This window comes from Gossypium hirsutum, chromosome A03 (assembly GCF_007990345.1).
Source record: "Gossypium hirsutum isolate 1008001.06 chromosome A03, Gossypium_hirsutum_v2.1, whole genome shotgun sequence".
Taxonomy (NCBI): Eukaryota; Viridiplantae; Streptophyta; class Magnoliopsida; order Malvales; family Malvaceae; genus Gossypium; species Gossypium hirsutum.
The window spans coordinates 104,895,883-104,907,545 of record NC_053426.1 but is presented as its reverse complement, the minus strand read 5'-3'; the positions used below and the strand labels follow the sequence as shown (position 1 = coordinate 104,907,545).

Sequence of the window (11,663 nt, the reverse complement as noted above, 5' to 3'; positions counted from 1 at the left end):
ATCTTGAAAATATGTTGAATTGGATTGGTTGATGTGGATTATTTTTTGTCTCGATTTAATATTGCAGGCAATGTTAGATATATATAAAGGGGCTATATTGAATATATAAAAAAAATCGTAAACTCCGGTAATACCTCGTACCTTATTCTGGCAATGAATACGGGTATGGGGTATTACAGTATAAAAATAACTTAAGAATTAATTTAATGTTTTAAAATTATTTTTAATTAATTATAATTAAATAATTAAAGTTTAAAATAGGAATTAAATTAATTAGTTATTAATAATTTCTTAAATAATATAATTAAATATATTTCCTAATAGATTCTAATAGTAAAGTTGCAGTGGCTTTAATAGAATTAGAATTAGGTTGAGAAAATAATTTAATTAAGAAATTAATTTAAATAAAATTAATTAAAATAAATAAATAAATAATGCTTTAGGTAATAGAAAATAAATATTGGATTAAATTATAAGTGTTAGATTAAAGTCTAGGAATACATATAATTGGACCCAATACAAAAAGACCCAATTTGGCCTTATACCATGCAAGGGCGACAACCCTAGTAACTATATTTTCTATTAAATTATTATTATTTAATTAGACCCTATTCAAATAGAACTCTTGTATTATCTGTATAAATAGGAACCACCGGTTAAACAATTTGCACACATCATATAATGGTGTTATTCTACCAGAAAGTAAATCTACTTTCTAGAAAAAAACGCGTAGATACTAATTTTAGAGAGAAATTAATTTTCCTATTGAAAGTTAATTAAAAGTTTTCATTATGTTATTTAGTTCGTGTTGCTTAAGCCCTCACTCAAAGCAACTCATGATTTGAGGATAGTGAAAAATGTTGTTTAGTTGAAAACTGGGATTAACTTAATTACCTTATAGAAAACACATGTACTATTTCGATCAATTGGTTTATTGCTATAAATAACACAAATACTCAGTTTTAGAAAAATTTTAAACTTTTGTTGTACCTAAAATTACAATTTTCTTAACCGATTTTTGCAACACGTACTTGGTCCCAATCACCTTTGGACACCTAGGAATTGTTTTGAAATGCTTCCAACTTGATTTAAAAGTCTAAACAACGAATTGAATTACTTGAAATGGTTTGATATGAATGATCTCATGTTTGATATCTAGATGCAAGTATAAAATTAGTCTTAGTTGCTTCAGCAACGAATTTGATATCTATTCGATAATCGGATCAGGTGTGTTGTGTCATATCTCTCTTTAATAATCATTAATTCATTTTGTGTTCATTTCTTTTTGAATCATTTGATATATTTCCTCTCTTTTTGTATTTTTATTTTTTATTTATGGCTTATTTATACTTTTTATTTTTTAAATCAAAATTTTAATATTTTATCCAAAAATAAATTTTTTAGCTATTTTTTCCTTTTGTTGAAACTTTCATATTTGTTACTAAATTAAAAATTTTTGTAATATTGAAGGCTAAAATCATCGAATTTTCTTAGAATTAAAATTAAAATGAAAAATATTGTAAAAATTGAGGGTTGATTTTTTTAAAGTTTTAAGATTTAAGATCAAATTAATAGAATGTGTAAAAATTAGAAGGTTAAATTTATTAATAAATCAATAAAAAAGCCACATTAGTTATCCGTCATCCATGTAATGAAAACTGACAGGAAAGTGGTTAAAATATTTAATTTTAAAAAATTAAATAACTAAATAAATAATAATACTTAAGTGAGCAAAATGGGTGATTATTCTTAAATTTAAGATGACTTATGGATTTGATTTGTGATTCTCGAATAGGCTCGAAATTCAGCCCAAAAAGAGTTAGAGAGAAGTAGTAACAACAATAGGCCCAATAATTTCTGGAAAACACGACACGGACCTGTCATCGAACCGGCAAAACAAACGCGGCTTTCACTTAATTTTGTTTATTATACAAGTGAATAATTAAGAGTCATATTAATCAACTTAAACCCCAAGTTGGCTACTAAGCCAGCCACGTAAGTGGCGGCTACATTTTTTAAGTTCAAACTTCAAACATCATACATATATATTATACAGAACCGTTCAAACATCATTTATGTATATTAAAAGGAAAATGTCCTCCCTGTTTCTTGAAGCAATGCCTCCCAGTTTTCACTTTCAATTCCCTAACTGGAAATTTCCATTTCTTATTCAGACCCCCAAAAATCAATATAAACTCAACTTTAAGGAATCTCACTCAACTACTACTCCTAATGACGTCCCACCATATTTGAACAAACGTATGCCATTTACATTTCTCTTAAATATGCCTGTTTTTATTTTCAATCTCATAAAGGGCCCCTTTTCATTTCTTTGTCCATCCTTCTTCCGAGTGCTTCAGGTTCTGCCAGAATGAGGAAATGGTTCTGGGGTTTTCTTTTCATTGCTTTTGGTTTTGTTTGTAGCATTGCCGCTGAGCGCAACCCTCGCACTGAGAGAATTTCTGGTATCTCTCTTTTTCTTTTCTTTTTTTTCTTTTTTTTAATGTTGTTAAAATTTGGTTGGATTTAAATCACTTAAAGTTGTTGGTTTTGAATAATGTAGGAAGTGCTGGTGATGTGTTGGAAGATGATCCAGTAGGGAGGTTAAAAGTTTATGTATACGAGCTTCCGAGCAAATACAACAAGAAAATCCTTCAGAAAGACCCCAGATGTCTTTCACATATGTTTGCTGCTGAGATCTACATGCACAGGTTCCTTTTATCCAGTCCTGTTCGAACCCTCAATCCAGAGGAAGCTGATTGGTTTTATACCCCTATCTATGCCACTTGTGATCTTACACCTACTGGCTTGCCATTGCCCTTCAAGTCTCCACGGATGGTGAGAAGTGCTATACAGCTTATTTCCTCAAGCTGGCCTTACTGGAATAGATCAGAGGGTGCTGATCATTTCTTTGTTGTACCCCATGATTTTGGAGCATGCTTTCATTATCAGGTAACCGGTTCTCTACTTCTTTGTATTTACAAGTATTGTTGAGGTTGGCAATTTACGTAACCGTGCATGGTATATACTTAAAGATGTTTTCAATCCATTTTGGCATTAATCTTCATATGCAACCAAATTGGTAATCAATAGATAGTGTAATATCAGCAAGTTATATGTGGCAACATGTATGCTGGGATGTGAACTTTTGACTCCTAGATCAGGTGGTTTAATATTGTTTTATAAGCAAAGAAGCTAAAACATGTGATGATTGGTACTCACTGAAGTAATGAACTGATGATTGCTCTATGTTAATTTTTGGTACTTTTTGTTTATAGTTGATTATCCGTGATTATTTCAGTTTTCTGAATCTTCTCCAGGAAGAGAAAGCAATTGAGAGGGGAATCCTTCCAATCCTGCAGCGTGCTACCTTGGTTCAGACATTTGGACAACGGAACCATGTGTGCTTGAACGAGGGTTCAATCACAATTCCTCCTTATGCTCCCCCTCAAAAGATGCAGGCCCGCCAGATTCCACTAGATACTCCACGGTCTATTTTTGTCTACTTCCGTGGATTGTTTTATGATGTGAATAATGACCCTGAAGGTGGCTACTACGCAAGGTATGTTTCTTTTGTGCTCAAGGTATTTTTGTGTTCAGGTTGATTGTTTACTCAAATGACTACATGAAGTAGACATGAGACTTTTTTATTCTATATCTAGATTTTATGCCATGTCCTCGTGCTTTATTTTGGCTTCATCCCTTGCATCAAGTTGCTTGCTTTATTGAGTCTGTTAGGTTGATTGTTGATCCTCACTGACTCCTATGGCGAATGGCAGAGGTGCAAGGGCAGCTGTTTGGGAGAACTTCAAGAACAATCCACTTTTCGACATCTCCACTGAACATCCAACTACTTACTACGAGGACATGCAACGAGCTATATTCTGCTTGTGCCCACTAGGGTGGGCACCCTGGAGTCCGAGGCTAGTGGAAGCTGTGGTATTTGGGTGCATTCCTGTCATCATTGCTGATGATATAGTGTTACCCTTTGCTGATGCTATTCCATGGGAGGAAATCGGAGTGTTTGTTGCAGAAGAAGATGTTCCTAAGTTAGATACGATTCTCACATCTATACCTCCGGAAGTAATATTAAGGAAACAGAGGCTTCTGGCTAATCCTTCGATGAAACGAGCCATGTTGTTCCCGCAACCTGCACTACCAGGAGATGCTTTCCATCAAATATTGAATGGGCTAGCTCGTAAATTGCCACATCAGAAGAGTATATACTTGAAGCCTGGTGAAAAGATTTTGAACTGGACAGCAGGACCAGTTGGGGACTTGAAACCGTGGTGATGCTGATGCATGTGTTATTTGAATTTCACTGCCTCACCAGGCCTCCTCAGTTGTACTAAATTTTTCTTTAAAATTCTTGAAGTTTTGTGTAGAAGCTTACATATGGAAATAAATATATGGGTGTAGATGGGATGATGCCTTGCAGTTCCTCGTTAAAATCAGCAATGGTTGTTTTTGAATTAAATTAAGCTTACATATCATTCCACCATCATCTGGTTTCGTCCATTGAATTTGTCTCTGTTGGTTAGAATGGAAAGCCATAATAACAAATTTGCCACTAAATACTATCATTTTAATCATTTCAGCCCTTAGAAATTATTTGGGTTAATATGACATTTTTGTGAATCACTACACCAAATATACTTGATTGTACACACTTTTCCAATCAATTTTTTTAAAAAAGTTTCAACCATAATAACAAATTTGCCACATGAGAAATGTTAATTTTATTGAAGAAAATTTTTTTTCCAACAGAAAAAAGAAAATTTCAAAAATTGATTGGATTTATCCTTTATCCATCCAAAATATTTTCGAGTCTAGTAAAAAATCCTTATTCAATGTTACTTCCTCAAATATCTCTTAAGATATTTCCAAATTTGAACTTCTTCCTAGAATTTTGATTTAATATGTTACCACCTATCAAAATTGCAATTTTGCATTCTTCTCATATTACGCCAACATTGTCGTGCATTCTTCTCATATTACACCAACATTGCCGCACCTCCATTGGAACTACCAAAATCAAGTATGTCGAATTTTATTTTTCCTCTGCTACTCCTCCATCTCCACCACCTTCCCTTATTACTTATACCCATAAAAATTGACCACCATCTATTTAAAACTTGAGGACCACATCCTCTCAAATCAACCTTCTTTCACCTGCTTCAGCTGAAACATCCATTATGCCTCAATCTACTACTCCTTACCCTCCTACATCATCCCAAAACCCAGACATCCAACAAACCCAACCCATCAAACATGCCCATTCCATCCCACAATTTCTAGATGAAAGTATATCTCACACAAGGTAATAACTACTACTAACAATTACTCATGAATGAAAGAAATGATTCTAGCTTGAATTTCATTGAATAGAAGAAGGGTATATATACACCTTAGCATGAGAAAAGCTAAAGCTTACAACCGAATAACTGATCCTTGAATTATATAACTGAATCTGGTTACAATAGTTCTAATACTAGATCCTAAAACAACATTTTCAAGCCCAAAAAGCCTATTGACTACAATGCGAATGTTACCACCTCCATCCCTCCCACGGCTTATAAACATGGTTAAAAATATCATCTTTGGAAAGCAACAATGCAAGAAAAGTTTGATGCATTAAAATGAAATAGAACTTGCGAATTGGTTCCACCTAATCCAACTACTCCAGTTGTTGGTTATAATTAAAACAAAAATATGAACACTCTATTGATAGTTATAAAGTGAGACTTGTTGCAAAAGGTTCTACTCAAATTGTAGGAGTAGATTATCATTCTACGTTCAACCTAGTTGTTAAACCTACAATGATATGTTTGGTTCGTTCTATGGTTGTGCGGAATCATTGGAAGCTGTAACATCCTAAAAACTGGCTTAGAAGAAATCACGTTTTGGAACCAAAAGAGGTCATCCTTGATTTTAGTTTAGACTTTGGAAATTCTTGACAAGTAAATTGGTTTGGTTTAGTGGTCAAATGTTCTAGGTATGTGTGCGAGGTTCTGGGTTCAAATTTTTTTTTTGAAAATTTTTTCATTTTGCTTAAACCCTTACCCTTCAATGTTTGGCTTATAAGTTAAACACAGTCAATTGATGTCAACAAGGGGCCTAGTTGTTCAATGATTAAGCTTTTGTATAATCCTTGGTCTTGTGTTTGAATCATGGTAGAAACAATAGGGAATGTTTTATTTTTGAAATTTGTTAAAAGGTAGTTAGTTTCTGTTGGTTATCTAAAACCTTCTAGAAACCTCCAGCGCTATTGCTTTCTTTTTGTTCTTTCTTGTTCTGCGACAATTTCTGTCATTTTGTTTGCGTTCTTCAGTTTATGCATTTGGGTTCGTTATTATCAAGTGACCGTTCTTTTTGTTATGTTACATTATACCAATTCTGTAACGGGTTTGACTTCTCCTTCTAGTTAATTCACCAGTTGGGACAGGAATTCATCCATGTTGCTCCTACATTGAGTCTGTATCAGGTGGGTGTCGAAACGCCTCTTTTTTTATATTTTCAATCATCGAAAAACAGGACTGTCGACGCCACACGACTAGAGACATGGGCGTGTGCCCAGGCCGTGTGAGCCTCACGAGCAAGGACATGGGCTTGTGTCCAGGCTGTGTAACTCATTGTTTATGCTTTAGAACCACATGGCCAGGGACATGGGCATGTGCTCAGTTCGTGTGAACCACGCGGGCAAGGACATGGGCTTGTGCCCAGGCCATGTAAGCCATACGGGCAAGGACATGAGCATGTGTCCAGGCCGTGTAGCTCACTGTTTATAATTTCGAACCATATGGGAAAACGACATGGGCATATGCCCAGGCCGTGTGAGCCACACGGGTAAGGATATGAGCGTGTGTCCAGGCCATGTGGCATATGAATAGGATTCGATTCTTATTTTTGAGGCCATGAGTGTTTCCCAACACAAGCACTGACCTCCATAATGTATTTATGACATGAATTTGATCGTAAGAGGCCTATGTTATGCTCTAAGACTGATATATGAATGATATATGCTATATCTAAACGTGTTAGATTGATGATGAACAACTTGTAATATGTACTTGTATCTATTATGTTTGAACCTAAGTGAGTAGGATCCGTCAAAACGTAATATGCTATTGTCTATGTGTGCGAATTATCAGGTACGATCTGTATTCTGTTAAGTTTGTCGGTACGCCTCTACGATACCCTGTTGATGAAGAAAATGCAGTATCTAAACATGTTAGACTGATTGTTACTATAATGACCCAAAATTCACAGGCATCAGAAAAGTGAATTATCGGGCCTTTGTCTTAGTAAACCGAATTAGTAAATAATTATTAGGAATATTTATGAGTCTAGTAGTGTGCCTATTTAAGTTTTAATTAGGTAACTTAATTTAGGGTAATTAGAAAAAAAGATTAAATTGAATTAAGGGTAAAAGTTTAATTATAGATTAATGAAAAGAAAGGGGGATCACAATGGCAAATAAATCATTCTTAATAGTTGAGGGAGCAAGTAGATTTAATTATTATTATTATTATTAGTATAACTATATTATTATTATTATTATTATTATTATTATTATTAAAATGAAGCCAAATGTGTGATAATAATACATGTGTAATTAAAAATAAGCATACAATTATAAATTATAGATTTAATTTACTTATTAATTAAGCATAAGATATTTATTATTTATCATTAGTAAAATAAAAGATATTTATTAGATAAATAATTAAATTATGAGATTTTTGTATAATAAATAAATTGAATAATGACAATTGTAATAAAAATATTGGTACATTTTTAATAAATAGATATATGTACACTTATTATAAAATAATCTATTTACTAAATATTAATGTAATAGATAATTAGATTAAAATATATTATTGTTAATTAAATAATTAAATTATATGATTTTTATGTGAAAAATAAAATAAATAATGACAATTGCATGGTATTGATGGTGTACATTTGTATGTATATGATTAAATACTTAATAGATATTTAAAATAAATATATTATAATATATGTTAAGTAAATAAATAAAATAAAGTGTGTATATATATATAAGGTATAAAAGAATAATAAAAAAAATAGAAAGAACAGAGAGCACTCGAAACAGGGAAAGCCAGAAAGAAAGAAAAGAAAAAGAAAAAATTAGGGATTTGAAGCTTTAAGCTTTAAAAGGTAAGTCAATTAAATTCTTTTTACTTAATTTTGATGTTTTTGAAGTTTTAAAACAAGGTTTTGAAGAAATTAAGTTAATATTTTGGAAGTTCATAGGTTTTCAAATATAGTTCACGTTGAACAAAAAAAATGAATTAGGGGTTTAATTGAATGAATTTCAAGTTAGAAGTGATAAAGGGATTAAATTGTAAAAGAAGCTATAAGTTTTGTGATTGAGGGATTAAATTGAAAGAAATTTTAAATTAGGGTTTTATTATGAATACTTGATAGTTAGATTGAATTTGATAGGAATTTGAATAAGAATAAAGTGAGAATTAAGATAGTAAAGTGAATGAGTTAATTAGGACCTAATTGAAAATAAGGTGTAAATTGAATAAAAATTTAATTATTTGTTATAATTAGTGATGTAATTAATGATATAATAATTTTAATTTTTGTAGCTAACAAGGAACCCTAGGCATCGGCATCGAAAGGAAAGGAAAAAGTTGTCGAGGAGTAATCGAATAAATCCGGGTTTGTATTACTATAATTAAAATCTATTTATTATTAATTGTTATATTTTAATTAAAAAGCATGGTAGATAAATTTAGGAAAGTAATTGAAATAATGATATTGATTTGAATGAAATTGATTTAAAAGTGTTTATGGCTATTGAAATTAAATGTGAACAAATTAGAAATTAAAAGTGATTTGAATTGAATCAAAATGAATTGAATGAAGAAAATATGTGATTATTTGAAATGTATATTAATTGAAAAGTGATTAGTGATTTGAACTTGAATGGAAAATGAATCGAAAATATGAATTGAATAAAAGTAAATTAAATTATGAATATGGTGAATATGTGAATTGTATATTGATTGAAAAGTGGATTGAATTGAATCAAAGTATGATTTTATGTGTTTATCTGAAATATGTTGTAACGCCTCCGTACCCGAGACCTTCGCCGGAGTCAAGTACGAGGTGTTACTAAGCTTAATTCATTAATTAAACAGCTTAAACAATTTATTTTAGAATTTCTAGACAAGTTGGCTAACTGCGTCACAGTCGCTTAAAAATTATATCTCGAGTTCCGAAACTTGAAATTAAGATCCGTAAATTTTCCCTGAAACTAGACTCATATATCTATCTACTAATTTTTTTCTAGAATTTTTGGTCTAGATAATTAGTACAGTTTATTGATTAAATTCTCCCCTATTTCAGGGTTCGACTACTCTGACCCCTGTGTATTACGAATCATATATCTCCCTGTAGAGAGTTTCAATGATTATTCCGTTTGTTTTTCATAAAACTATACTCAATAAGGAATCTATACATATAAAACATGACTTGTAATTATTTTTTTACAATTTATGGTGAATTTTTAAATTCAGAACAGGGGATTCAGAGACCACTCTAACCCTGTTCCACCAAAACTTAAATAACTCATAAAATATAACTCATTTACCTGTTTTGTTCCATCCATATGAAAATAGACTCATCAAGATTCGATTTTATAACTTATTCATCCTTTAATTCCATTTATACTATTTTTAGTGATTTTTTAAATTCATGTCACTGCTGCTGTCTGATTCTGTTTTGTGGCCAATTTTACCTTTCCAAGGATTTTCATTGTTTAGTTAAGACATAAAGCATACATGTTATCATATATAAACTTGATTAGACATTCCAATAGCTAATCATTTACAAACCCTTTTCTTACCAAACCATAACCATATCATATGATCATTTACACAAAGTGAGTATATTGCTATACATGCCACACTCAAAATATACAAGCCATTTTACCAATTTAGGTCTTCGGATAGTGTGAACGAGCCTTCAACCTATCCCGATTCTCAAGCCGGCTTGTCAAAACTACAATGAATGAAAAGGAGGGAGTAAGCATAAATGCTTAGTAAGTTCACATGCAAATAACAAGTAACATGATCATGCAATCCAACATAAACATCATTAAGCACTCATATCATAAGAATACTTACTATCTTACCACAATTTTGTCTTACCAAGTTCTCAACCAAGGATTAAACTCATACCTGTCCATTTTCACTTCTTCAAAACATTCATCATTGAATCACTTTCGTTTTAAGTATTCTCCATATTCTCTTAGGATTCTTCCGTTGAACACATCGGAATATGATTTCGGATACACAAATAATGTGCACATAAGTGCTATACTCATAGCTAAACAAGCTCAATAGCTTTTGAAATCTATGTAGCCAAGCTACCATGTAACTCGCCCATAAACGAACTCGGACTCAACTCAACGAGTTCGGAACTCAACCATCCTAGTGACAAGTCACTTGTACCCTAATCTATTCCCAAGGTTCAAACGGGATTCTTCTCAATTTTACATTTTGATCACCTTCTTCGAAAACTTATCAAGTTGTTCACATAATTTGCATATTACCAAATAATAATTCACAAAGCACAATATTTCATGATAATAAATATCATATCATAAAAATATCATTAAATCACTTAAAATAAAATTATGTTACCTTATTTACACATGAACTTACCTCGATACAAAATATTAGCAATCGAGCCCATTCCTCGTAAACTTTGTTTTTCCCTTGATCACGACTTGAATCTTGTTTCTCTTGATCTATAATACCAAATTAATTTATTTAATACATACATTCATTAAAACAGCCCCTAGTACGAACTTTGGTAAAATTACCATTTTGCCCCTAAACTTTTGCATATTTACACTTTTGCCCCTAGGCTCGGGAATTAAACTTCATCCCTTATTCTTATGTTTTATGACATGCTGATCATTTTTCCCTTCTATAGCAACATCAAATTCACACTCTAACATGTACTTAAGAATATTAGGTATTTTTACCGATTAAGCCATTTTACTCGTTTTCACTTAAAACCGAGTAGCACAAGTTGTCTAGCATAATTTAAAACCTCATATTCTATCATAAAACACCAAAATAAACAAATTTCACCTATGGGTATTTTTCCAAATATGAACCCTAGGTTGAATTATTGCTAGCATAAGCTAAATCGAGCTACCAGGATTTCAAAAACATAAAAATCATTAAAAAGGGGCATAGAAATCACTTACAATCAAGGCTTAAAAGTGTTGAAACCCTAGCTATGGTGGAGAGCAAAATTTGGCAGCAACTTATGGAGAATATAATCATTTTGTGTTATTTTTCCCATTTTATTTCATTTAATAGCCAAATGACCAAAATGCCCTTCCTTACTAAACTTTCAAAAATTCCATCCATGTCCAATTTTTGTCCATAAACTTAGAAATTGGTCAAATTTCTATTTAAGACCTCCTCATTAATATTCCAAAGCAATTTCATACTAAAAACTTCTAGAATGCAAGTTTTGCAAATTATTCAATTTAGTCCCTAATTTCAACTTAAGCACTTTATGCATAGAATTTCGTCACGAAATTTTCACACAATCATGAAATCATATCATAAACCTCAAAATAATTATAAAATAATTATTTCTAT

General features: G+C 31.7%; 1 protein-coding gene across 1 annotated transcript; it reads left to right on the top strand.

The window, feature by feature from the left end:
• Positions 1-2,116: 2,116 nt before the first annotated feature.
• LOC107896962 (probable beta-1,4-xylosyltransferase IRX10) lies at positions 2,117-4,501 on the top strand. Its single transcript, XM_016822281.2, has 4 exons — positions 2,117-2,465; positions 2,564-2,952; positions 3,321-3,562; positions 3,780-4,501. The coding sequence occupies exons 1-4, from the start codon at positions 2,372-2,374 to the stop codon at positions 4,291-4,293; spliced, it is 1,239 nt and encodes a 412-aa protein (XP_016677770.1). The 5' UTR covers positions 2,117-2,371; the 3' UTR covers positions 4,294-4,501.
• Positions 4,502-11,663: the final 7,162 nt, after the last annotated feature.